This window comes from Apodemus sylvaticus, chromosome 9 (genome assembly GCF_947179515.1).
Source record: "Apodemus sylvaticus chromosome 9, mApoSyl1.1, whole genome shotgun sequence".
NCBI lineage: Eukaryota > Metazoa > Chordata > Mammalia > Rodentia > Muridae > Apodemus > Apodemus sylvaticus.
In genome coordinates this window covers 81,727,011-81,754,571 of record NC_067480.1, presented here as the reverse complement: position 1 = coordinate 81,754,571, position 27,561 = coordinate 81,727,011, and the positions used below count along the sequence as shown (strand labels likewise).

General features: G+C 50.2%; 1 protein-coding gene across 1 annotated transcript; it reads right to left on the bottom strand.

Annotated features, from left to right (window-relative positions):
• Positions 1 to 2,265: 2,265 nt before the first annotated feature.
• On the bottom strand, positions 2,266 to 26,623 carry Capn11 (calpain 11). The gene is made up of 22 exons (XM_052192141.1): positions 26,608 to 26,623; positions 20,305 to 20,555; positions 19,853 to 19,922; positions 16,099 to 16,217; positions 14,717 to 14,850; positions 14,356 to 14,524; positions 11,907 to 11,990; positions 11,722 to 11,807; positions 11,495 to 11,569; positions 11,155 to 11,318; positions 10,774 to 10,951; positions 9,827 to 9,836; positions 6,069 to 6,280; positions 5,636 to 5,675; positions 5,490 to 5,555; positions 5,310 to 5,367; positions 5,149 to 5,213; positions 4,827 to 4,895; positions 4,398 to 4,476; positions 4,184 to 4,300; positions 2,725 to 2,783; positions 2,266 to 2,606 (listed from the first exon to the last, which is right to left on the bottom strand). The coding sequence occupies exons 1-22, from the start codon at positions 26,621 to 26,623 to the stop codon at positions 2,580 to 2,582; spliced, it is 2,148 nt and encodes a 715-aa protein (XP_052048101.1). The 3' UTR covers positions 2,266 to 2,579.
• Between the last annotated feature and the right edge of the window lie 938 nt (positions 26,624 to 27,561).

The window sequence follows — 27,561 nt, the reverse complement described above, 5'->3', positions numbered from 1 at the left end:
AGACAGGGTTTCTCTGTGCAGCCCTGGCTGTCCTGGAACTCCGTCTGTAGACCAGGCTGGCCAGAGATCTGCCTGATGGGGATTAAAGGCATGCACCACCAAGCCCTGTTTTGGTTGAGACCTTGTGAAAGTTCAGAGGACCTGTTAGTTTTAGAACCCCACTGGCCAGCCTGCTGGGAAGTCCTGCCGTCCCTGGGGGGATGAGCTCTTTAGGGAGAAAGTGCTGTGGAGAACAGGCAGCTGCCTCCCTCAGCCTCAGCCACAGCATAGGCACAGTGCTTTCAGAGGCCCCCGGGAGGGTGTGACTTCTCACGTGGCAAAAGACCCAGAGAGGAAGACAAAAGGGCTGGTGGGACAGGAACCAATTCCTCAAGAGACAGTCGGGTGTGGCCATGATGGAGGGAAGAGGCAGCTCTGTACAGGCTGACTAAATTCACATTTATTTATTTATTTAGATTTATTATATGTAAGTACACTGTGGCTGTCTTCAGACACACCAGAAGAGGGTGTCAGATCTCGTTACACATGGTTGTGAGCCACCATGTGACTGCTGGGATTTGAACTCGGGACCTTCGGAAGAGCAGTCAGTGCTCTGAGCCGACTCTCTAGCCCCTAAATTCATCTTTAAAGTGACAGAGGAGAAGGGGTAGGGCTGGAGAACTAGGAATCGATCTCAAAGGATGGGAATTCCAGCTGTCTGCACATGTCAATCCCCATACGAAGGGAGGAAACTGGAAACTGTGTATATTAAAGGACGACGTAACAGCTCCGGGGTGTGGTTAAGAGGAAGCTGTTTACTCTAAGTATGAGAGAGAGAACCGCCAGGGGTGGGAGTTCAGAGCTCAGAAAAGAAAGTCGTAGATTGAACATGGCCGGTAGAGAGAGGTGGAGAGGTGGGAGGGGCAGACCAGGAGAGCATGGGTCAAGAGAGGACAAATGAGAGACAGAGACAAGAGACAGAGAGCGCGCCGAAGTAGCAGGGTTCTAAGGAGATTGAGCAGCTGTGGGAAGGGAAGCCCGTGAGCTGGAGGAAGTTCAGGATGGAAGGAAAGGCGAAAAGAACTAAGAGCCAGGATGCAAACATGGACTCTGCAAAGTGTACCAGGCACGCGTGACACTCTGGGCGCTTGCACTTTGGTAAACTAAGACATCACAGGGCCTTGTTCCCTCTGCCAGTGACAAGGGAAAAGGTTCCTCTTGGCAGAGGGGAACTGGCTTCACAGGTTCCTGACCTATGGTGGCTTTTGTCTAACTGCCAGAATTTGGGGAAATGGAGTTTCCTTTGGGCCTGGCAGAAACCACCAGTCCCTAGGACGCTGTACACAGAGGCAGGAAGTATTCTGATTGCTCTGTGGAATGAAGGTTTATTCGAAGGGAAGTGGTTTAATCTAAGGGAAGCCTTATCTAGGAGGCCCAGTCATGGGAGAAAGGTTCTAAGGAGACATTACTGGCTCTATAAGAGAAGGAAGAGAGAGGATCAGGAAGATGGCCTGCCACTCAAGCCTGAAGACCCGAGTGGGAATCCAGGGATTCCCTTTAAAAAGCCAGATAAGGTGGTGCACATCTGCAGTCCAAGCACTCCTGAAGTGAGATGGGAGAAACACCAGCTGCTCACAGCCCAGCCAGTCCCGAGTAGTAGCCCTTGCCGCAGCTGGAAGAGAGACCTCCAGTCTCCCACCAGAAGGGACCCCTCATTGTGTGGTCTGTTGGCTGGCTCTTACAAGTGCCTGTCCTTTGATTTGTTTTGTTTGGGTGGTTTGGTTTGGTTTCCAAGACAGGACTTCTCTGTGTAGTAGTTCCTGGCTGTCTAGGAACTCCCTCTGTAGACCAGACTGGCCTGAAATCTGAGATTCACCAGCCTCTGCCTCTCAAGCCTGGGGATTAAAGGCGTGGGTCACCCACCAACACTCCCAACACACACACACACACCTTGAGCTTGTCCTTTGATCTTTGAGACCCCTGCAGTGGAGGAGGGGGCAATTTGAGGGAAGATGGGACAAAAACACCTCAAGGCCTTGTCAGCCCCAGGTCGGTCAGGCGTCACTGGCCGCTGGCTCACTGGCGCCCCTTCAGCCCACAGCGCTCAACGCATTTAATATAGTTCGTATGTTTTCATAGCTTGGGACTAAGTTGCGTTTAACATCCTGGAACCCTGCAGCGCCCCCTAGTAATCTGTAGACGATTTGCAGATGCTTCCCGGAGATGTAATGAAGAATTAAGGGATAAACCTTGTTCTGTTTATTAGAATTATGTGTACGACGCGGCGCAGGGAGGCAATAGGATTCCTGACAGGAGGGCGGGCTAGCGGGTGGGTGTGAGCTGACAGTTTCGGGAACGCTAAGCTGCAAGGCTGCCATCGCCAGAGAAAAACTGGGAGAGAATCCACCTAATTTTTAGTCTAAAAACGGCGTTAGAGTGTGGAGGGGTAGGAGGTGGGGGTTGGAGTTCCCGTCAGCCCAGGGCAGGGGCACGGAGTAAACACTGCGCTGGGGCACTGGAGAGCGAGAGCGACTAGGAGGATCCACTATCCTGGCCGGAGCACCGCAGGGAGGAAGGAGAGAGCCAGGCTCCGCATCTCCCTACCCCCACATGGTTATTTGCAGCCACTGCAAAGAGAGCAGAGAACAGAAGACTTTCCGCAGAGGATGGGGAGTGGGCGGGACTAGAGGGGAGGGGTTCAGGGTGTGGCCCGGCCACTCTGCCCATTCCTTCCTTCCCTCTTACCTGGTTTATATTCAAGCAAATAGAACCAGTTTTCTTGGTGTCCATGGATAAGAAGAACGCTGTTTTATGGAAAAGGCGCGGGGTGGGGGTGGGGAACGAGGTTAGAGCTGAGATGATGGTCTTAAAGACCCGCTCTCAAAAAGGAGAAACTGCAAGGTAGTAGAGAGGTATTCCTTTTTCATCAGGAATGAATCCCAACTACCCTGGTTAGGAGATAGGCTTGGTTCAGAGCGCTTGGCCCAGAGACATTTACTCTGATTACAGTCCTGCGAAGATAAGGGGAGTACTGACTTAATGGTTTTACATTTATTTATTGTGTGTGAGAGGGGCATGCAAGTGCACACCCCATGTGACAGCTTGCACCCGTGGGGTCAGGGGACAACCTGTGGTTGTTGATTCCTTCCGCCACGTGGGCCCTGGCAGTTGAACTCAGGTCTTCAGACTTGGTGGCAGGCACTCTTACAAGCTGAGCCTTCTTGCTCCTTACGGTTTGAACTCAAAGTCTCACTAAGTAGCCAACATTGCCCAAACTTATGATCCTCCTGTCTCAGCTTCCCAAGTTCAAGAATTATAAATAGGGGCTTTTTAAATACTTGGGACAATCTTTTCATTTTTTCTTTTTTTCTTTCCTTCCTTCCTTCCTAACTTCCTTCCTTCCTTCCTTCCTTCCTTCCTTCCTTCCTTCTTTCTTTCTTTCTTTCTTTTTTTTTTTTTTTTTGGTTTTTGGAGACAGGATTTCTCTGTGTAGCCCTGGCTGTCCTGGAACTCACTCTGTAGACCAGTCTGGCCTCGAACTCAGAAATCCACCTATCTTTGCCTCCCAAGTGCTGGGATTAAAGACATGTGCCACCACTGCCTGCCTATTTATTTATTTATTTATTTATTATTTATTTATTTATTTATTTCGAGACAGGGTTTCTCTGCATAGCTCTGGCTGTCCTGGAACTCAACTCTGTAGATCAGGCTGGCCTTGAACTCAGAAATCCACCTGTCTCTGCCTCTGCCTCCCAAGTGCTGGGATTAAAGGCGTGTGCCACCACCGCCTGGCTTATTTATTTTTTGAAACAGAGTCTTTTGGCTGACCCAGGCTGACCTCAGACCCGCTCTGTAGCTGAAGATGACTTTGAACTCCTGATTTTTCTGCCCCATCTCCAGAGTGTTGGAATTAAAGGTATATGTCATCACACCAGGGCTTGTTGCCAGTTGGGCAAACACTCTACCATCTGGGCTCCATCTCCGGCCCCTGGGGCAGAATGATTATATCCATATCATATTTTCTAGAGAAGGAAATGGGGGTATAGACAGAAGTCACATCCCTGGCACGTTGTGGATTTGAACTTGGGTCAGGTGTGTGCTCTGTGTGGGAGAGGTTCTGTTAACAACAGGCTTCAGGATGAACGGGTGTGGGAGCAAGCCAGCTCTCCTGGCCTGACCAGGAGGGAGCCTGTGCCTCACTCACCAAACATGGCCTTGAGCCTTAGGAAGCAGTTGATGAAGTTGTCAAAGTCCACGATCATGTTGTCATCCGCGTACCTGGCAACGATCACCTCCGTCACTCTGTTGTTTATCCTGATGCCTAGCAGACAGATGGGGGGGGGTGGACAGTGAGGGCAGAATTCCGGCCCAGGGACCCTCCCAGCTTCCTGCCTCTGCGGCTCCTGCTCCCTGGCCACCTGCTTTCTCCATTGCCAAGCGCATCTCGTAGGAGTTCAAGTTCCCTGAGCGGTCCTGATCACAATCAATGAAGATCTCCTGAAGACAGACAGACAGACAGACACATGATGGGCTTATGATATCTGCCCTAGACTCTTCTCCCCCCCAACCACCACCACTTGAATCTCTAATGTTCCTGCTTTCTAGTGGTTAAAGAGTTAATCCCAAGCATGGTAGGGGATGTTGGTATTCTGCACAGTGCTTACTGCAGGCACCCTTCGTGACTATAACAGGCTCTACTGGTTACTAACCAGTTTGACTCTGTGTGTGTGTGTGTGTGTGTGTGTGTGTGTCTGTGTGTGTCTGTGTATCTCTGTGTGTCTCTACTATTCTAATGGCTTCTTTGTCCGTTCCCATGCCTCTTGGCTGTCTCTTTTAGGGCCCCTTACTGTCCACTTCTTGATCTTTTTCCACAGGACCACAAACTCAGGAAGACCCAGTTTGCCAGAACCATCTTTCTAGGGAGATTAGTCAAGGATAAGAGGAAACAGGGCATTCTGGGGACAAGGAAACAGAAGGCTTCCACACAGGCTTGGGGTTCCTGAATGGTAACATCCTGAAATGGGATCTCTAGCTACCCACCAGATCTCATCCCTGTCACAGGAAGGGCACTGAGGCTGGAGGGAGAGATGGCCACCTCAGAGTCAGGCTTGGACGGGGGAAGAGGAGATGGGAAGCAGCCATTAGGCTTGCCACGGGCCAGAAAGATACGTCCATGAGGTTGACCATACGGCGACAGACTTCCAAGCTAAAGCCCGTCATCTTGAAGCTCTTGACTGGGAGAGGGAAGAGGTAGGAAGAAGAGGTGGATGAATACAGTGGGGGGACCTGGTGGGGGAGGGTCAGCCATGAGGGTGGGGTGAACCACTCACATTTTGTAAACATCTTGTTGAGAAGATTGTGTAGCTCATACACATCGACTTCGTTGGCCTAGGAGACACAGCTGTAATTGATCACCTGCTCTGATCAATCACCTGCTCTGATCAATCACCTGCTCAGTCCCTGCAGCCCTGTGGCTGCCTCCCTTCTGCCTCTGCCTCTGGCCCTCTTACCCCGTTTGCCACCATCTCAAACAACTGTATAGAATCCTGGTCCAGATCCTGGTCAGTGACAGTCTCCTAGTGAAAGGGATGAAGGGAGCCAGTCTTTAAAACACCCTTCATGCGTCTGACCCCTCCAGCCCAGAGCTTTCTGTTACCTCTTGGAGATGTTCAACACGGTTGACTTCATCCAGCAACCTGGGCATAAGAGAGTGAAGGCTTAGGGGTAACTGGGGGTCAGAGACAGGAGGTGGTCTTGGGACGGGTCCTGTCACTGTAGATGGAACAGTACCTAATACTCCATTAAATCTGGGCCCTACTTTCATTCCTATTTCTATTACAGATTTAGAGGGGCTGGAGAGATGGTGGTTAAGATGGTGGAGAGATTAGTGGTTAAGAGCACTGACTGCTCTCCCAGAGGTCCTGAGTTCAATTCCCAGTAAACATATGGTGGCTCACAAATTTAGACCTCACATCCTCATGCCTCAGTTTCCATGAATATAACATAGGATTGATATGAAGGAGGACCAGAATCTGACACCTGGCTGCCCTTGGGCAGGGAACCTCGCCAGAGCGAGGCTGGCCCCTCACCAGGTCTCACTGTGTTTCTCCGTGAAGACCCGAAGCAGGAAGTCAGCATCTTTATGGGGCTCAAAGGTGGAGGGGATGATGACGTATTCCCCCGGGGGCAGCCGGAGGTGACTGTTCACCTCCCGCGAGTTGGTGAAGATCTCTGAAAAGCCATGGTCCCGGTATTTCACGAAGAAGTCTTTCTTCAGGTGGATGTCCTGGAGGTTCTGAAACTGCATGTACCCTGGAGGTGGGTGCAGGACCAGCATAGGAGAGCAAGGAGACTGTGCCTCCCAAGATGAGCCATCTTGTGGGCAGGATTGATGGTGGGTACCAGGACCACTGCTGGGGCCTGTGCATCTCCCACACCCTCACAAACTCAGTATGGTCTCATCCTTCCCCGACTCCCACCATTGTGTAATAGGAGTTAGACTCCTAACTCAGGGGTCCCCAGAACTTTTCTCAAGATCCCTCCCCTTGCCAACCCATCTGTGACCAGGAGGGGGGCTGGATGCCTGCCAGGAAGTAAGCCTGTTGTACCTCCTTTGGAACCTGAAAAAAAAAAAAAAACGAGAGAGAGAGAGAGAGAGAGAGAGAGAGAGAGAGAGAGTCAGATCTTCAGGGCAGTTAAGGGGCTCTGGCCATCAGCTAGGTGAGTGTGCACTGCGTGTGCCTATGTGTGTGCATGCATGTGAACATGGATTAGAGCCCGTTTGGGGGTTCATTGGGGTACTGGAGCAATGGCGGTGGGTGGGTGGGGCATAGCATAAAGAATTTGTCAGTTTGGGATTTCAAAGTACAGTTTGCCCAAAGTTTATAGAGGTAGAGTTTTTATCAGTCCAGGTTAAAGACAGAAGAGTCAGGGGCTGGAGAGATAGCTCAATAGTTAAGAGCACTGACTGCTCTTCCGAAGGTCCTGAGTTCAAATCCCAGCAACCACATGGTGGCTCACAACCATCTGTAACAAGATCTGACGCCCTCTTCTGGAGTGTCTGAAGACAGTGTACTTACAGATACTAAATAAATCTTTTAAAAAAAGACAGAAAAAGACAGGTGAGAGTCCCAGAGGAGCAGAGACGATTTTGCTAAAACAGCAAGAGAGCTGGGGCAAGGCCCCAAGAAGTGTGTGTCCACAGAAGTGTGTGTCCACAGAGTGTCACCTACAGAAACAGGTGACTGCCACACTGGGGACAGAGAGCAACTGCGATTGCAGTCTTGCCTTTTGCTTTCTCTTGCATCCACAGGCTTTGAATACGCTGTGTAGCTGAGGATGCCCTTGAACATCTGATCCTCCTGCCTCCACCTCCCAAAATGTTGGGGTTACAAACCTGTGCCACCGTGCCCAGTTTTATGCATGGCTGGGGACAGAACCCAGGGCTTCTTGCCCATGAGTTACAATGCTTGGTTTTGCTTTGATTTTTTTTTTTTTTTTTTTTTTTTTTTGGAGACAGGTATCATGTAGATTAGCCTGGCTAACTATGTAGCTAAAGCTGGCCTTGAACTCTTGACCCCTCTGGTTTCTGCAGGCACCTTTATTTATGAGCACGCAGACACGCATTTAAAAACATTTTTTTCAAATATCCTTGTGTGGTGGTACACACCTTTGATCTCCTAACATGAAAGGCAGACAGAGGCAAACCTCTGCAAGTCTGAGGCTAGCCTGGTCTATGATCTATAGCAAGACCCAGGCTATTTAGGACTACATAGAGAGGCTCTGTAAAATAAATTAAATTAAAAAGCATTATTTTCTCCAGATGGTGGTGGTGGTGCATGTCTTTAATCCCAGCACCCGGGAGGCAGTGGCAGGCAGATCTCTGAGTTTGAGGCTAGCCTGATCTACAGAGGGCATTCCAGGTCAGCCAGGGCTACACAGAGAGACCCTGTCTCAGAAGCAAGCGAGCTAGAGTGAGATGGCCGTGAGCACAGCAAAAGCACCAGCTGCTCACAGACCTGCTAGCGGCAGCTGGAGCAGAGAGACTGCACGACCCAGCAGGGTAGCGGGTGACAGCGGTCCCTACATGAGAAGATGACAGAGAAAGAAGAGGAGTGGAGGACAGAAGGGTTTACAATCCCACCATCTGGCAGAAGCAGGAGGGTTGGGAGATCAAGGCCAACCTTGGCAACTTGGAAAGGCCAAGGCTAACCTAGGCTAAGTTAGACCTACTAAAGCCCCCACCAGACACCAAGCAGATGCCACTGCTGTCTGCGCAGAGTGTCTCCCTGAGCAGTGTGGTAAGTGGACCTCTTTTCTTTATAAATTAGCCTGCCTGTGGTATTCAATTATCCCAGCGGGCACAGAGGAGAGCGGAGGACCCGCTGCAGAGGCTATCAACACCCTGGTTTATCTTATTTCGAGGCGGGGTCTCACGGTATAGACCAGGCTGTCCTGCAACTCATGACCATCCTCCAGCCTCTCTCTGCCCCTTGAACAGGCTGAGATTGCAGACAGGCCACCACACGGCTCATTAGCTCGTGGTACATTGATTTTAGCACGTGTGCTGGGGTGCTGAGGCTGGGTACATCTTCCCTCAACCTTAAAAAAAGTTGGAGTTTTGTTTTTTTTTAATGAGCTTTGCTCTTTATTGCGTAAAAAGCTCCGCAGGAGCTGGGCGGTGGTGGCGCACTCCTTTAATCCCAGCACTTGGGAGGCAGAGGCAGGCAGATTTCCGAGTTTGAGGCCAGCCTGGTCTACAGAGTGAGTTCCAGGACAGCCAGGGCTGTACAGAGAAACCCTGTCTCAAAAAAAAAAAAAAGAAAAGAAAGAAAGAAAAAAGAAAAAAGAAAAAAAAAAGCTCCAAGCTCCACAGGCATTTAGCTTTCTGACTCTGGGCTGTGTCTTCAATACTTTCACAATATTTTCCTGCTTCTCGATAAGGAAAATAAGGCTTGGTGAGTTTTGGGTGTCATCCTTGTGTAGGCCAAAGTGAGCACTGACCTTTTAAAAATTCTTTTCGAGAGCTGGCTCAGCAGTTAAGAACACTGATTGCTTTTCCAAAGGTCCCGAGTTCAATTCCCAGCACCCACATGGTGGCTCACAACCATCTGTAATAAGATCTGACACCCTCTTCTGATGACAGCTACAGTGTACTCTTAAATCTTGAAAAAAAAATTCTTTTCGGGTTTATTTGTTTTATCTATATAAGTGTGTTGCCTGCATGTTTGCATATGCATTCCTGAGGATGTGAGCCACCCTGTCGGTGCTGGGAACTGAACGCAGGTCCTCTGGAAGAGTAGCAAGTGCTGCCGTCCCCTAACCTTGACATGTATGCATGTATATATATGTATGTATGTATGTATGTATGTATGTATGTTGTGGATGTGTGCTTGCCCGTGACATGCATGGGGAGGTCAGAGATTAGCTTGAGGGAATAGCTGCCTTCTTCTACCTTGTGGGGCTGGGGGACTGAGATCAGGTTGTCAGGCTAAGAGGCACACGCCTTTCTTCACTGAGCCCTTCCTGCTGGCCCCAACCCCTGGACTGCCCATGTTGAGAAGACTGTACTAACTGGATAGCCAACTCGCTGCATGGGAGAAGCAGCCCTTTGCCCCACTTCTGGGTTTTCTCATTTCCAGTTTTCTCCCCTCGGGATGGAGCCTTGGGTGTCCCATGTGCTGGGCAAGCTGTTTACTGCTGAGCTCCTGGAGACTGGCCAGGTGCTTGGCACGCATGCGTTAGGATCTTGTTCAGTGTTCAGTACCTGTCTAATGTATAATCCCCAAATGTGTGTTTTGGGGATCTTGTGAGCCATGACTGGTCTTGGAAAATGCAGACTGGGGACTTCTTTGGGCCTCTATAGTGAGAAGTTTTGATGGAGCGGCTGAGGCTACACTTGGCTGGGGGTGTTGTTGGAGTCTCCACCTCTGCCCCTTCCGTGTGTGAGCTTGTGTGCTCCTCTCCTCTGCTCCTAGACTCCTCTGTTCCCTATGACTGGGATGGTCGAGGCTTTGGGGTGATGCCTGCCGCAGAGGAAGTGCCAGATGGTGTAAGAGAAGACTCAGCTCAGAGGTTAAGAGCACTGGCTGCTCTTGCAGGGGACCTGGGTCTGATTTTAGCACACACGTGGTGGCTCAGAACTGTGACTCCAGCTTCAGTGGGTCTGACATGGTTTTCTGATTTCTGTGGGTGTTCTATTAGGCATTTGTGTGGTACAGAGACATACTGGCAGGCAAAATATCTGAGAGAGAGACAGAGAGGGAGAGGGCACAGAGGCCCGTGAAAAGCACAAGATACCACCACTTCAGCAGCAGGGCCGTGCAGCCTTTGGGGTGACTCGTGCTCACAGGGGCCTTAAGAGGTGAAGCACACATCTCTGAGTTCAAAGCTAGCCTGGTCTACAGCACAAGTTCCAGGAGAGCCAGGGCTACACAGGGAAACAGTGTCTCAAATAAAAACAAAAACAAAACCCCCCCAAACCAAATCAAAACAAACCAAAACAAACAAACAAAACACCCCAAAACAAAAACCCAACAACAAATAAAAGAACAGAAAAAGAAAGCAAGAAAGAAAAAGCAAAAGAGCACACACCTTTAACCCCAGACTGAGGAGATAGAGGCAGGTGGATCACTGAGTTTGACACCAGCCTGTTGTACATGGCAAAAGAAGAAGAGGAGGAGGAGGAAGAGCAGGAGGAGGAAGAAGAACAGGAGGAAGAGCCAAGGGGGAGGAGGAAGAGCAGGAGGAGGAGGAGCCAAGGGGCAGCACCGGTGGCTGGGGACCAGGAAGCACACCGAGAAGATGACAAAGCCAATGGTGAGCAGCTGGGGTCCCTCTCGAGCATGTCTCCAATTCTTCTGCATCAGCGCCACCAGACAGGTGCAAACCATTTCGTCTCTCTCAGAGTCACTCTCTGGGTCATCCACTTCTGGGAGAGAGATCCTAAACTGGGGGTTGCTCCAGAACGTCTCTGTGGAAGATGCAGGTCAAGATGGCTGTGCTGGGCCAGGGCCTTCTGTCCCTGACTGGGCCCTTTTGAGGTGCATGGAGACCCCAGCAGCCACGTGTCTGCCTGGGTTCCTGGGGGCTGTGGCATTTGACTGACGCTGCCCTTGTCCACCCTGACTCTGTGACCTCCTGCCCAGGCCTAGTTCCCAGGTTGCCCTCACCCACCAGGGTGGTTTCTGCAACCCCCTGCAGTGCTCCCTCTCCGCCAGCTGCCCTCGTAGAAGGCCGCGTGCCATCGGCTCTTGTAATCCCGGGGGGAGAGCGCATCCGGGGTGAGGTTGCAGATCTCCAACAATGTAAAGTTGCTCATGAAGTCTTCATAGGACATCCTGGGACGGGAGTACAGACAGCGCGGTTGGCACACTCCACAGCCGCCAAACCTCCAGGCCCTGACTATGGAGGGACCCGAGCACCTCCTCTCCAAGGCACACAACACAGAGGAGATTGTAGGGAGCCCAGGAGGGATGCCTGTGGGGAGTCTGAGGCTCCTCCAAGCCACACTGACCAGAACTCCCCATCTTCCTTCTTGTGCAGCAGCTGTAGCTGAACGTCCGTGCTCACCTCTTCCCACTCCCTGGCTCTGCGGAGAGAAAACAGGGATGGGAAGAACGGTCTTACAAAACCTCGCAGCAGCACTGGGGACGAGGGCTGGCCCCGAGCCCGCCCACGGGGACCTTGGCTTCCACAGGAAACCTTCTCTTTTGTCCCTTCTCTCCGAGTCAGAGCCCCTACTTGTCACTCCAGGCTCCGTTCCATTCAATCCGGCCCCAGGGATTCTGGACCCGAATTAGAGTTTCCAACTTTTCTCTGTAGTAGACCTGGGGGCGGAGAGGCGTGAATGCTCAGGACACAGGCAGGGGTGGGTGGCTCTTCCACACCTGTGACCCTCCTCAGGGCAGCCTTTAGCTGGCACTCACCTCTTCCAGGCCAGTCACTGCGTAAGCGTGCCCTCTCACGAGCTTGTTGCGGGTCATCGTTTGTGTGGCACTGTTGTTGGTGACCTGCAGAAAAGAAGAGAAAGCGTTTGACATCTGGCCTGGAAATCCTATGAGTCACATATTGTTTATGTGATTCATAACACGCATATTACATCTATGGGGGCGTGTCTGACATGCCCTATAAGCTCTCAGCTTCTATGTAGCCAAGGCTATCCAACAATTTAACTCCTGATTCTCCTGCCCTGGCTGTCTTGGAACTCACTCTGTAGACTAGGCTGGCCTCGAACTCAGAAATCCACCTGCCTCTCTGCTGGGATTAAAGGCATGCACCACCACTGCCTGGCCTCTTGAGAGTTTATAGACATGAGACACTATACCTTGCTTATACGTCACACACACACACACACACACACACACACACACACACACACACGGGGAGGGGGCACAGAGAAGGGAGAGGGAGAGAGAGAGAGAGAGAGAGAGGGAGAGAGAGAGAGTATAGAGGTCACTTGTGTGTGCGTGGTGAATATGAGAATGGCCAGAGAGAGCCACTGAGTCTCTTCTGCCATTGCTATCAGTATTTTTTAAAATAAATGCTTCCTTTTATTTTATGGGTATGCTTGTTTTGCTTGCACGTTTGTCTGTGCTACAGGTGTGTCTGGTACCCTAGGAGACCAGAAGGCATTGGGTTCCGGGAACTGGAGTTACAGGGGTTTGTGAGTCACCACGTGGGTGCTGGGAACCGAACCCAAGTCCATTCGAGAGCAGCCAGTGCTCTTACCCCCCCTGAGCCATCCCTCCCGCTCTCTGTCTTACGCGTGAAACATAATCTCTCACCGAGCCTAAAGTGTATGGCTTTGGGATAGGCTGGCTGACCACCAAATTCCAAGTCCTTACGCTCAGCACTGGGGCTACAGGCACACACGGCCATGCTGGATTTTTCTTTTCTTTTTTCTTTTTTTAAAAGTAGGTACAGGGGATTTGAACTCAGATCTTACACGGAGAGCAAACACCTATTGAGCCCTCTCCTCAGCCCCTGTACTTTAGATTTGGAAGCAATTGCTGATTCTCCTACAGCAGCACAGGGAGAGCCTGTGTGCCCCTAATCCCAAGTCCCTCTGTCCATTTTGCAACTGTACTACAAGCAGAATTGTATAGGGGTAAGCCTACACCCCAGCACTTAAGAGGTGAAGGCAGGCAAGTTTTTGTGAGTTTGAGGCCAGCCAGGACTATATAGTGAGACCCTGTTTCAAAAAAGTGAAAACAAAAGCAAGAACCTAAATAAACCTAACAAAAGCCTAAATAAACTGGTAGGAGGACAAAACAAAAAACAAACAAACAAACAAAAAAAACAAACCAAAACAAAAAACCCAGAAAGCTCATAGAACAAAGCCAGCCCCAGGATGCTGGTTTTGATGCAGCCTGTACATCTTTCTAGCTTCTGAATCGTGTGTGTGTGTGTGTGTGTGTGTGTGTGTGTGTGTGTATAAGTGTCTTCACTGTGTGTGTCTGTGCACTGTGTGTATGGAGGTCAGAGGAAGGGTTTGGATCTCCTGGAGTTACAGATGGCTGTGTGCTGCCATGTGTGCTGGGGATTGAACCCTGGTCCTCTGGAAAAGCAGACCATGGAGCTGCCTCTCCTGCCCCTTTTGAGCTGTGTCACTGGTCACTAGTGGTTGGCTTTGCAGCTTTGTCACATACGTAGTTTCACAGATCCATCACCAGAACAAGGGCGTGGGTCATGGTCTTTCCTGTTTGTATCTCTAAAGGGCCTTTGTGGCCAGGCCCCCCTCATCCTGTCCTTCCTCCCATGACCATCATTAATACTCCAGGATGGTGCTGTCATTACGAGAAGGTCATACGGAGGCAGATTTCACCCTACCTTTAGGGGCTGTTGTTGTTTATATTCTATGGTATGTGATTCACCCGCAGAAAGGCATCTAGTCTCCTGTTTCCTTCGGTATTACCAGTACAGCTTACATAAGCATTTGCATTAAGGCTTTGTAGGAAGTAAGTTCTCCTCTGCCTTTTCAATAAATGCCCCGCCCCCTCCCGTAACCGCTGTTATATGGAAGCACTCTGGGTACATTTATTTATTTGAACAAATATTTGTTGGGTGCCTATTGCATGCTGGGTATCGTTCAAAGTCCCAGGGTCTAGTGGTGAATGCATCAAATAAAGGTCACTGCCCTTCTGGAATCGTCTCCCTTCTCCCTGGAGAAGATAAGCTATGAAAACTTGCATTATGGGTCACAGAAAATACTAAAGAGAAAGTCGAAACAACGCAGAGGCTATGCCTGGTGGGAACAGCCATTCTGCACTACAAGCAGACAAAATGAGTTCGAGAAAGGGGTAGCTAGTGGTCAGATGTGTGGAGAAAGCGCCTTGGGCTTGGGGCGGGGAGCCACAACCCAGCTCGGGGGCTTACTTCGATGGAACAGCCCATGAGGGAAGACTTCGCCACGGCTTTCCTGAGGAGACTTAGCATATTCTGAGGGGGGTTCTGGAGCCGAATGCACTGCGCTACACCGCCGGTGAAGTCTTCCAAGCCCTCCATAGTGCTTCCTCCATTCAGCGCTTCGTAGGAGCCGTTCAGCCTGCAGGCAGATAGGGCACTGTTAGGAGATGTGAGTTGGAGGGAGCAGTCAGGTACAATGGTGAGGGGAGTGAGGCATGCCTTGTCCTGGCCTGTCTCCTCCTCAGGTTCAGTTAGTGGCCTCTCCCTCCTTCCTCGGCAGCCAAAGCCAGGCGGCTCAAGACTAGCCTGGTTCCTGGCCTGGGCAACTCACTTGGCATAAGCCTTCTCCAGCAGGGCGCTCCAGAGCTCCTGGCGTTGGGAGGAGTGCACGAACACCAGCTTGTTGTTCTTAGTAGGCAGACGGTCGTCCACGACCACGTTAAACCACTGCCCAAACTGCCAAAGCTGTGAGTGGCAAAGGGGCATTTGTCTCCTTACAGGTGAACTCTGTCCTTAGCGCGCCCTCTAGTGGCCAGGACAAGACCATACCAGCAGCAATTATTCTTACACTGGAATTTTTGTAAAAAAATATGGGTATATGTGTGTATAGGCATATATGTATAGTGTGTGTGTGTGTGTGTGTGTGTGTGTGAAATCTGTCTGTCTGTCTGTCTGTCTTTTGTCTGTCTGTCATTTTTCTCCTTCCACCATACAACTTTCAGGGATCAAATTCAGGTTGCCAGGCCTGGCTGTAAGTGCACTTATCCACTAAGCCATCTTGACCAAGGCCCAGTCATTCCTTAGACTAGGTGAGGAAAGTCAACAAAAGCCTTAAACCTTAAAATACCCCCCCATCCACACACCTTCCATCCCCTCTTCCTGTCTTGCCTCAGTAGCAAGAACACCCTACCCACATTCAGACTGACTCCCTATTCTGAAAAAAAGGCAGCTGGAGGTTGGGATTTCAGAGATCTTTTAATCCTCTCCCCATTTTATCCCAGTTAGAATCGTTCCTTTATCAGTTAAAGGGCCAAGTCATACCAATTATGTGGTGGGGATTTTCAGTGTCACAATACCTAATGTGCACTTGTGGATGTAGGCACATGGGCTCGTGAGTGCACACATACACAGAGAGAGAGAGAGAGAGAGAGAGAGAGAGAGAGAGAGAGAGAGAGAGAGAGAGAGAGAGGAGAGGGAGAAGGAGAGGGAGAGGGAGAGGGAGAGGGAGAGGGAGAGAGAGTATGAGAGAGAATGAGAACTGGAAGAGGGCCACAAACAGCTAATTTTTTTCTTTGGAGCTTTAAAAAAATTAGCTTTCTGGGCTGGAGAGATGGCTCAGCGATTAAGAGCACTGGCTGCTCTTCTGAAGGTCCTGAGTTCAAATCCCATCAACCACATGGTGGCTCACAACCATCCATAATGAGATCTGATGCCCTCTTCTGGAGTGTCTGAAGACAGCTACAGTGTACTTACATATAATAAATAAATCTTTTTTAAATATTAGCTTTCATGATTTTTTTATCAACAGATATTTCTCTGAAAATTAATTGAAAAGTATTCCTAAACAGTGTCAAAATAAGTACACACATGATCTCTCTCCCCTCCCTCCTTCCCTCCCTCCCTCCCTCCCTCCCTCCCTCCCTCCCTCTCTTCTTCCCTCCCTCCTTCCTTCCTTCCCTCCCTCCCTTCTCCCCTTTCTGGTCTTCCCTTTACCTGAAAATGGAAGATGCCAGCATAGTTCTTCTTGAAGCTCTGGCTTCTGGGCACCACACGGTACAGCAGTTTGGGGCAGGTGGTGAGGGAGCCAATGGCGGCCAGCAGCCAGCAGTCCCCTTGAGGGCAGGCAGGGAGGGGTGGCTCCTGGAGCACCCCACTAGTGTGGAGGTCCCAGATCCCCAGCCAGAGGGGCAGGCCCAGGGATCTCCCCTGCAGAGATCTTTCTACCTTTTCACTGAGAAGGGTTGGGAAAGGGGCTAAATGGGGAGACTGAGGCAGAGTTTGGGCTCTGGGATGAAGAACTCATGTACTTGTTTAGTCAAGGAAGTCACAAATCCGGGTAAGATGCTTTGGTTTGGGGTTGGGCTAGGCTGCCTAGCATTCTGATTGCTCTCAGGACAGGCTCCTGTCTGTTGAACATATCCATTAACCTTTCTCTGTGGCCCCCATTCCCACTCTGTGCACAGGTTGCGGTAGTGGCCAAAGGCCCAAGGTGTCTCCTGGAATACTTCTGTAATCTCAGTGTTTGGGTGGTGGAGGCTAAAAGGATTGTAAGTTCATTTGTCACCCTCCTGTTCTAGAGCGAGACCTTGTCTCAAACCACTCAAGAGTTAGAGCGATGCCCAGCAGTTAAGAGTACACCTTCCCGGGCTGGAGAGATGGCTCAGCAGTTAAGAGCTCTGACTGCTCTTCCAAAGGTCCTGAGTTCAAGCAACCACATGGTGACTCACAACCCTCTGTAATGGAATCTGGTGCCTTCTTCTGGTGTGTCTGAAGACAGCTACAGTGTACTTACATATAATAAATAAATAAATCTTTAAAAAAATAAAGACTACACCTTCCCTTCTAGAGGACTTGAGTTCAGTTCCCAATATTCCTTTCAGGTAATTTGCCACCACAGCTAACTCTAGGTCTAGTGGAAATCCGACAACTCCCTCTTCTGGTCTCCAAAGGCACTGCACTCACATGCACATACACACAACATTAAAAAGGAAAATCATGCCTGGTAGTAGTGGTACATGACTTTAATCCCAGCATGCAGGAGGCAGAGGCAGGTGGATTTTTGAGTTCAAGGCCAGCCTGGATTGCAAATCGATTTCCAGGAAGGGCAGGGCTACAAAAAAAAAAAAAAAAAAAAAGAAAGAAAGAAAGAAAGAAAAGAAAAGAAAAGAAAGAAAGAAAGAAAGAAAGAAAAGAAAAGAAACGTGTGTGTGTGTGTGTGTGTGTGTGTGTGTGGAGAGAGAGAGAGAGAGAGAGAGAGAGAGAGAGAGAGAAAAGTCTTGTTGCTCTATCATGGGGACCAGAGTTCAGCTCCAAGCACCCATATCAGATATCTCGCAAACACCTATAATTCCAGCCCTAAGGGACTGGATGCCCTCTTCTGGTCTCTGAGGGCACCAGCATACGCATGTGTGCATACTTCGACAGACAGACAGACAGACAGACACACACACACATACACACACACACACACACACACACACACACACACACCCCGCTCTGTGTCTATCCCACTGTGAGCCCAGGAACTAGCTGAAGTTGGAGCACGGAGCCATGCCTCCGTCATCTACTACCATCTGTCCCCTGGGATCCGTCCTCAGTGGGCAGGTAAGAGGTGTGAATTCCGGCGCCTGGCCAAGCCTTTGAGCCCTGGCAAGTTTCTGTGACTAGACTAGAGGCCTCTGGGTTTCAGTGGGAGGCTGCAGGCAGGAAGACTAAAGACTCTGCAGTCATCACCACACAGGCCCTGAGGGGCACTGACCTCTCGGCCTCCGTTACCCAGCATCCCTCGGGCCACTGAGCACAGAGGCTGCTGTGGTCCCGGGGCTCCTCGGCTTCTGGCTGTGCTTATTTCTGCCCCCTTTCCTACCACAAAGAGACAATAAAGTGGTCTTGGTGCCTGCCCTGGTGATGAAGGGTAGGGAGGAGGCTGTGAGGCAAGAGGAGTTCGGGAGGAGGAGGTAACCTGCTCCCCAGAGCACTGTCCCATTATTTGATAGCCCATGCTAAAGAAGTTTTAGCACCTGGCACCAGTGACAGACAATCCTTTGACTTTTTTCTCCTCAAAAGATATGACCCAAACCTTCTACTTTTTTTTTTAATAGACAGGGTTTCCTATAGCCCAGGCTAGCTCATTGTAAATAAGAATGACCTTAAATTCCTTCACCTCCCCCACCCCCACCCACCCCCACCCCCACCCCCGCAAGGTCTCAAGGCTCCTGGCTAGCCTGGAACTCACTATGGAGACCAGGTTGGTCTTGAATTCATGAGTAATCCTCTGGCCTCGTCTAGATCATGGGATTATAGGCATATGCCACCAGACCCAGTTTTCTGCGACGCTGACGATTGAACCCAGGGTTTCATGCGTGCTAGCTAAGTACTTTGCCAACTGACCTGCACCCTAGCCCCATAATCCTTTGCATCCTGAGTACGGGTCACATTCAGGGCTTGCTCCTAACAAAACATGGTAGAGATTAGTGTGAGTGTGTGTGTGTGTGTGAGAGAGAGAGAGAGAGAGAGAGGGGAAGACAGAGAGAAAGACAGAGACACAGAGACAGAGACAGAGACTCTGAGATCAGTTGGGTTAGGATACATCAGTGGTAAAACGCTTGCCTAGCTGGGTTTCATCCTAAGTAAAAAAACCAAATGGGCTGAGTGTGACAGTGCACACGTTTAATCCCAGCACTTGGGCGACAGAGGCAGATGGATCTCTGTGAGTTCGAAGGCAGCCTGGACTACATAGGGAGTTTGAGGCCAGCTAAAGCTACATAGTAGGATTTTTTTTTTGTCTCAAATGAATAAATAAAAACAAGCAAACAAAACAAATAAAGAAAAAGCCCTTGGGTTACTAAGTAGGAGCCAGTGCTGTGTGGACACCCAGGCCACTTTAGACAAACCTCTGGCAAGAGGCTCAGCCTCCTGCCGACAGCCAAGTAGGTGCTGAGACCTCAGGCACAGGGCAGTAGTATTATCTCCTTCGTGGAACTCTGGATCCAGCCTTCAGAGGGCCAGGGTCCCAGAGCGCAGCTGACCTCAGCAGCAATCTCTCCAGCCACTCTGAGGCAGACCTGCCCCTCAGCTTCTGGGGTTCCCCCGAGAGAGCTCTGGGGTGAGAATTGCTTGCGGTTGTTTGAGACAGTCTCAAAACTCCTGACCCCCTTTACCCTAGTGCTGCAGCCAGCCCAGTGCCTGGTTTGATACCTTTTTTTTTCATTTTGTCTCTCTGTGTCTGTCTGTGCACATGGGATGTATGGGAACTCCTGTGCACACGTGGCATGTGTGCGCGCGCACTCCTTTGTACATGTGGTGCATGTGTGTATATGGGGCATTTCTATGTGCATGGAGGCCAGCAAGGAGAGGGGCACTGGGTTTTGGATAATGGACTTGTTACTTGGGTGCTAGGATCCGAACTCTGGTCTTCATCATTTTTTTTTTTTAGTAAGTGCTCTTAACTGCTGGGCCATCTCTGCACCTGTCTCCAATTACTAAGCTTTGGATAATTTATCATACATCAACAGATAATAAGCCTTATTACCTCAGCTTACTGCCAAACCAGACGGCAGCAAGGACAGGAGGGACCTAGAGGACACATATAACACTTCTGCTGATTGTCATCTCTTGGAAGGGGAGGAATAGGGAAATGAGGAGCCCACTCTTCCAGGTTCGAGAGCCGTCCAGTTGTCCCCGCCCCATCCCAGTCTCTTCTCTTCCCACTTTCCTCCTGGAGGCCGGCTCCCTATTCCCTACTCACCCAGGATCCCTTGGCAGATGTCCGTGGGAGAGAAATCATTCATAATGAACTGGGGATTATGCATGATATCCTGTGGTAAAGGGCTAAGAATGTCAGGAGGTGACGGTCCCCTTCCCCAACTCCCTTTACCTCTTATTTCTAGGGGAGCAGTAGGGGGGATGCTGATCCCTGAGCACAGCTGGGGTGTGGCAGCCAGGCTTGGGTGCCAGCCCCCCATTAGATTAGGAGGTTTGGCAGAAGGGTGTGCAGAGCTGCTCCCAGCTTTGATGGCATCAGAGTCTAGTGCCAGGACCCCCCTTTTCCCCAGGGTTCCCCTCCTCCCCAGTGCCCTCTTACCCAGGACCCCCCTCTTTCCCAGTCCCCCCTCTTCCCCAGGACCCTCCTCTTTCCCAGTGCCCCCTTCCCTGGTGCTCCCCCTCTTCCCCAGTGCCCCCCTCTTTCCCATTACCCACCTTCGGGCGCTGCCAGTAGATGTCCTGCGTGTGGGGAGAGTTGGGGCCCAGATCCCTGGAGCCTATAGACTGGGGTTCAGCAGGGAAAAAGGGGTCTTCGAACAGTTCCCCCTTCCTGAGACACACTGTTCGGAGGTCCTCATAGTCCTGATTCTTATAGTTGTAGGCGCTTTGGTGCTGGCCCATGCCCTTGTCCTTGAGCCTGGTGCTGTTGATGGCAGCCACCATCCCCTTTTCTGCATTAAAGATGTCTGTGCAGTAAAAAAGACACATAACCCAATTTGGAATGGTACTGTGCTTGGGCAGGTGGGCACATCTGGACCAGCAGCTGTTCACAAGGCGGACAGACGCAGGAGGTCAGGGGCTGACCATCTTCAGCCACAGAGATTTTTGTTTTGTCATATTTACTTACTTTTGTGTGCACTCGCTTGTGTGCCTGAGTGTGTGCCTGTGCACCGTGTGCTTGCGGGAGCTCACAGAGGTCAGAAGAGGCATCAGAGCCAGGCGGTGGTGGCGCATGCCTGTAATCCCAGCACTCTGGGAGGCAGAGGCAGGCGGATTTCTGAGTTCGAGGCCAGCCTGGTCTACAGAGTGAGTTCCAGGACAGGGCTATACAGAGAAACTCTGTCTCGAAAAAACCGAATCCAAAAAACCAAAGAAGAAGAAGAGGAGGAGGAGGAGGAGGAGGAGGAGGAGAAGGAGGAGGAGGAGGAGGAGGAGGAGGAGGAGGAGGAGGAGGAGAAGAGGCATGAGATCCCCTGGAATTGGAGTGACAGATGGCTGTGAGCCGCCATGTAAGAGCTGGAATCAAACTATGTCCTCTGCAAGAGCAGCCAGCGCTCTTAACCATTGGGCCACCTCCAAGCCCATTTTTAAAAATAAATCTCTCTCTCTCTCTCTCTCTCTCTCTCTCTCCTTCCCTCGCTCCCTCCCTCCCTCCATCTATCTTGTCTTACTATGTAGTAGTTCTGGCCAGCTTGGAACTCATGTAGACCAAACTGACCTTAAACTCACAGGAATCCACTTGTCTCTGCCTCCCAAGTTCTAGAATTAAAGGTTGGTCCCACCATACTCAACCTTATTTAATAAGAAAAAGAAAAAGAAAAAGAAAAATGTCTGAGTGCCTTGCCTGCATATCTGTCTGGGAAGGTGCATATATGCCTGCATATCTGTCTGGGAAGGTGCATATATGCCTGCATATCTGTCTGGGCAGGTGCATATATGCCTGCATATCTGTCTGGGCAGGTGCATATATGCCTGCATATCTGTCTGGGAAGGTGCATATATGCCTGCATATCTGTCTGGGAAGGTGCATATATGCCTGCATATCTGTCTGGGCAAATGCATGCAGTGCCCACAGAAGCCAGAAGAGGACACTAGATCCTCTGGGACTGGAGTTAGAGATGGTTCTGAGCTAGCTTGTGGGCGCTGGGAACTGAACTGGAGTCCTCTGGAAGCACAGCCAGTGCCCTCAGCTGCTGAGCCGTCTCTCCAGAACATAAATCTAAAAGACGTCTGCGTTTGTGGATGTTATGGGAGGTGCTTGGGGGAGCAGAAGATGTCAGGTCCCTGGGAAGTGGAGTTAAGGACATGTGCAGGATACCCAGCTTGTTATTGGGGTGCTCGGCTCCAAACTCTGGACCTCATTCTTAGCGCCAGGTCTAAGACTGTGAAGTGGTCTCTCCAGGGTCAAAGCGCAAATATCATATTTGTAGAAAACTTAGATCAAATGACACCCTGCCTCAGAAAACAAGTAAGAATGGTATGGATAGGTTTTTTTTTGTTTTTGTTTGTTTTGTTTTTGTTTTTTTTGTTTTTGCTTTTTTTTTTTTTTTTTTTTTTTTTGGAAGAGCAAGGCCACCAAGAGATGTCCCTTTCATGCTCATAGATGGGACGAATGACAAGGTGAGGAGGTAAAGACCTTGGAGACCTTGAGCTTGGCCCCTTTGGAGAGCATCATCTGGCAGTGTCTCAATTAATGAAACACAGGGACTGGAGAGATGGCTCAGTAGTTAAGAGTGCTGCTGGCTGATCTTCCAGAGGACCCAAGCTTAGCTCCCAGCACCCACATGAAGCTTACAAAATACCCGCTAACTCCGGTTCCAAAGAATCTGATGCCACCTCTGGCACACACCCACACATAGGCACATAATTTAAAATTTAAAAAAATTCATGGGCTAGAGATGTGACTCCAGGATTTAGAGCATTGGCTGCATTTCCAGAGACTTCAGGGTCAAGTCCTGGCACCCACATGACAGCTTACAACCATCTGGAACTTTAATTCCATGGGATCTGATATTCTCTTCTGGCCTTTGAGGGCACCAGAAACTTACTTGATGCCCAGATGTACATGCAAACAAAACACCCGTGTATATTTAATGACAAAATGACAACAAAAGACGTAGCACTTGGGAGGCAGAGACAGGAGGATTTCTGTGAGTTCATGTCTGGTCTATATAGCAAGTTCCAGGACCGTTGACCATGTCTAGAGACACTTTTGATTGGCGCAACTGGAGGGTGGTTGCTATTGGCATCCAGTAGATGGAGCCTGTAGACGAACTAACAGCCTTACCATGCTTGGGACCGCATTGCCTCCGTGTGGACAAAGGGTCACCTAGCTGAGATGTCCGTGACTCTGCCGAGGCTGTGAAATCTGGGGCAGATTTCTGGTCAGCAACACAGGGAAGTAAGCTCTTGGTGCCGCCCACTCAGGGCCATCCTGGGAGGCTTCTGTCAGGCCTGCATGGTGACTGAGGGAGCTTAGCCTCTGCTGGAGCTCTCAGAGGATCGCAGAAGGTGCTGGCATCCAAGGGAACTGGACCTCACTGGGGGGCAGACTGGCGCAGTGAAGGTGCACCGTAACTCCCTTATTTTCCCGGAAGCTCCGTCCACGATCATTGCCCGGCACAGGGCATCATTTCATACCGACTGCAAACCCTGCTTAGAATCGCCATTCAAGTCCTCAGGGTCTGAGCTTGTTACTTGACAAGGACAGCAGGGAGTCGTACGCCCTACTTCATCCCCACCGCCATTGCTACGGCAAGCATCTCTAAAGAAGACAGCTACCCCAAGACCAGCCACATGGTGTTGTGAGGCACTCTGTCCCAAGTCCAGCCAGCCGCTGTCATCTTCATCAGCGTGACTATGATTGTTTGCAATGGATTCCCAAGATGGGGGGCCTGTTGATATGGCCTCAGAGAAGAAAGAGTCGTGGAAGGTCTTTGGATCCTCACCTAGGTCTCAGCCACCCTCACCTGTACGTCGTAGCTCGCTGGTTGTGTTTCTGCCAATGGCATGTGGTCTTGGGAAGGACCGCAGTGTATAAAGTGTGGAAGGTTAGTCACAAGGTGGGTTCATCTGTGTGGCTTCCAGGAAGTTGTCATCCATGCTAGGGTGAGACGCATTTATTCTCAGCTACGCATTTATTTTGGAGTCACCCACTGTGTTGACAAGTCTTAGGTCAACTTGACACAAGCTAGAGTTATCTGAAAGGAGGGAACCTCAGTTGAGAAAATGTCTTCAGAAGGCATTTCTTTAAATAATGATTGATGGTGGAGGGCCCAGACCATGGTGGGTGGTGACATCCCTGGGCTGGTGATGGTCCAGAGTTCTATAGGAAAGAGGACCGAGTAAGCAGTGCCTCTCCATCGGCTCTTGCGTCCGGGATCCTGTGGTTGAAGTTCCTGTCCTGACTTCCTTCAGTGAGCTGTGTGGAAGGGTAGGCTGAATGGAGGAGCCCTTTCTCCCTAACTTGCCTTCCAATCTTGGAGTTTCATCACAGCAATGGTAACCGAGTTAGCCATGTTCCTGCAACTAACTCCTCACATGCAGATAAACCCAGTAAACCCATCGGTTCACCAAGTTGGACTTTGGTGGAATCGTACCTCAAGTCTCCCATTGGGGTCTCTCTTACCCGGGATGAGTACATGTTTGTCAGTGTCATAAATTTGAAAAGTTCATACAACATATGGCAGGAGGGAGGCAAGTTAAGACAGACGGACAGACACCCGAAGCTGGCAGAAGTTCAATCAGAAGGCCATGGGAGTCGTGACTACATATCAAACTGCCTCCTCCATCAGACTAAACGCCAACCCCGAAGGTGGGGCGCAGCCTTCATCAGACTAGGAGCCTGTAAGTTTTTGAAAAATTCAATCAAAGAAGAACCTAGTAGCACATTGCTGTAGCCTGGCATCTGGGAGGCTGAGGTGGGAGGATCTTGTCTGTGGCGTCCATTTATGGATTTGTTTCATTTGTGTGTGGGCCAGAGCATATGTCCCAAGGCCGGGCAACAACCTGCAGGTGTGGGTTCTCTTCTTCTGCCCTGTGGATCTTAGGGATTGAACTCAGGTCATCATGCTTCGGGGCAAGCACCTTCGCCTTGATGGCAAGGATCCTGTTTTTGAAGCCTAAGTCACATAGTGAAACCCAGCCTCTAGATCAAACAGTAAGAGTACCGCCCCCTAATCCCCTAAGTCTAGTTATCTGTTAATAGACCGTGCTTTATTTCAAACACCTCACACACTTTTTGTTGTGGTAGGAACAGTGAATATGAATACTATGTTTTTGTTGTTTGTTTATTTTTTAGACAGGGTCTCATGTAGAGCCAGGCTGCCTTCAAACTCCCTATGTAGCCAAGGAGATCTTCGACCCCAGAGCCTTCTGCTTCTACGTCCTGGGTGCTCAGATGACAGGTCTGTCTTCACACTGGTTTGGGGGATAGAACTAAGGGTTTTATGTTTATTTTAAGTACTCTCACTCTGCCAGCTTAATTATACCCAATCCCAACTTTAGGTGATTAAAAAGAAGATGTCTTTTTAATTATGTCTATGTGTACCTGAGTGCAAATGCCCACAGAGGGTAGAGATATTGCATCTTCTGGAGTTAGAGGCAGTAGTTAGCTGCCCAACACTTGGGTCCCCTATAAGAGGCGTGTGGGCGCCTAGCTGCCGAGCCATCTCTCCAGCCCCACTCCCAGTGATTTTTTTTTAAAGATTTATTTATTTATTTTATGTATATGAGTACACCATTGCTCTCTTCAGACACACAAGAAGAGAACATCAGACCCCATCATAAATGGTTGTGAGCCACCATGTGGTAGCTGGGAATTGCACTCAGGACCTCTGGAAGAGCAGTCAGGGCTCTTAACCGCCGAGCCCTCTCTCCAGACCCACTCCCAGTGATTCTTTTTTTTTGGGGGGGGGGACAGTTTAGAGACAGGGTTTCTCTGTGTAACCCTGGCTGTCCTGGAACTCACTCTGTAGACCAGGCTGGCCTCAAACTCAGAAATCTGCCTGCCTCTGCCTCCCAAGTGCTGGGATTAAAGGCATGCGCCACCACTTCCTGGCTCCCAGTGATTCTTTTTCTTTTCTTTCTTTTTTTTTTTTTTTTATTTTTCAGTGTCATTTATTATTATTTGTAAGTACACTGTAGCTGTCTTCAGACACTCCAGAAGAGGGCATTAGATCTCATTACAGATGGTTGTGAGCCACCATGTGGTTGCTGGGATTTGAACTCAGGACCTTCAGAAGAACAGTCAGTGCTCTTAACCACTGAGCCATCATCTCTCCAGCCCGCTCCCAGTGATTCTTAAAACTATTATTACATTATAATCCGGGAACCAATGGTTTTGTGGATAGCTGGATCTCCAGAGCTCAGAGGAAACCGAGATGCTGTTTCAGAAAACTTGAGAGGTGTGGGGTCTCCTTCAAGCCTAAACATGCAGGGGTCAAGTTACTAGCCTGTCACAGAAGCTAGGAGGCAAAGTCTAGGGGCCTTTGTCCTCAGAGTAGTCTGGCTCCTGCACCTCTCTCAGGCTGAGGGTGAGGGGCGGAGCTGAGCCACACTCCTCCTCTGCTGCCCCCACCCTGTCCCCCAGCTTCTCAGCTGCTCCTTCACGCACTGTTTCCAGCCCACCCATCCTGGATGTGACGGTAGCCAGGCTCTATCCAAGTGGCTTGCTCTGTGTCTTAGGACCTGATACTTCAGGACTAAGAAGGCTGCCTCTCTAGGCCTGAGAGAGATTTTCTCTGTTTCCTAAGGTTTCCCCTATCTTTAGTGGCTGATGGGCTTTTACACAAACCCCTGGGCAGACAGCTATGATGGAGAGGTATGGGCTATCCCAACCCACACCAACACTTCAGTGAAATAAAAGAGGAAAGCCAACTGCCTATTCTTCCCCTAACAGCCTGAGAAAGAAGTGAGCTCTTTACTCTCAGATCATCCAGCCTGATAAGAGAGATCCCGGTCCGAGGCCTTAGCGGGACAAGGCCCCATTTCTGAAGGAAGGGCAGGCTGCGTGCCTACCTGAGTAGTTCAGCATGCTGAAGGCTGTCTATCAGATGAACACCTAGAACAGCTAACACACAGCACAGTACTTGACAGTTGAAGGTTCTTGGTGGAGGGCGGGGTGGGGGTGGGGTGGGGAGCAGAGACCACCCCTCCCCCACCCAGAACTCTCCAATGCAGAGGGGATCCTGTCTTTAGTCAGGGGCAATGGTTTAACTGCTGCCTGACTCTCCTCCTCATTTGGCTCTTTGGCCCTGGCCCGTCTGATCTGCCAGAATTAAGGCCTGTCCTTACTGGGGCAGGGGGACAAGCACCCAGCTGGGGCAAGTCCCTCCCTTTCAATCTACTATCCCCGGAAGCTGTTACTTCTATACTTTCAGCCTGAACTTTTATCCTGAAAAGTTTTCTATTTACAAAAAAGCCATGATCTCACATCTTCCTGGGTTATGTCTTCATGTCTTACTCCCACCACACACCTTTTTTGTTTGTTTGTTTTGTTTTTGAAAACATGTAGCCCAGGCTAGCTTCAAACTTGCTACAAAGCTAAGACCTTGATCCTCCTTGTCTTTACCTTCCAAGTGCTGAGATTATGGACATATGTTACCCTCTCCTCCTCCTCCTCCTCCTCCCCCCCCCTCCTCCTCTCCCCTCCTCCTCTTCTCCTCCTCCTCCTCTTCTTCCTCCCCCTCCTCCTCCCCTCTCTCTTTCTATTCCTTCCTCTCTTCCTCTTTTTCTCTCCTTCCTTTCCTCCTCCTCCAGTGTGAGTAGAAGCCCATTTGCCAGGGTACATGTGAGAATCAGAGGACAACTTTTTAGAGCATGTTCTCTTCTTCCACCATGGGTCTCAGGGCTTGAACTCAGATAATTTTTAGAAATGCTTTTTACCTGGTGGGCTGTCTCCGGGCCCCTGACTTTCCAGATCTTGAGTGCTGGGCTCACAGGTGTGCACTACTGTTCTGGCTGGTTTTGTGT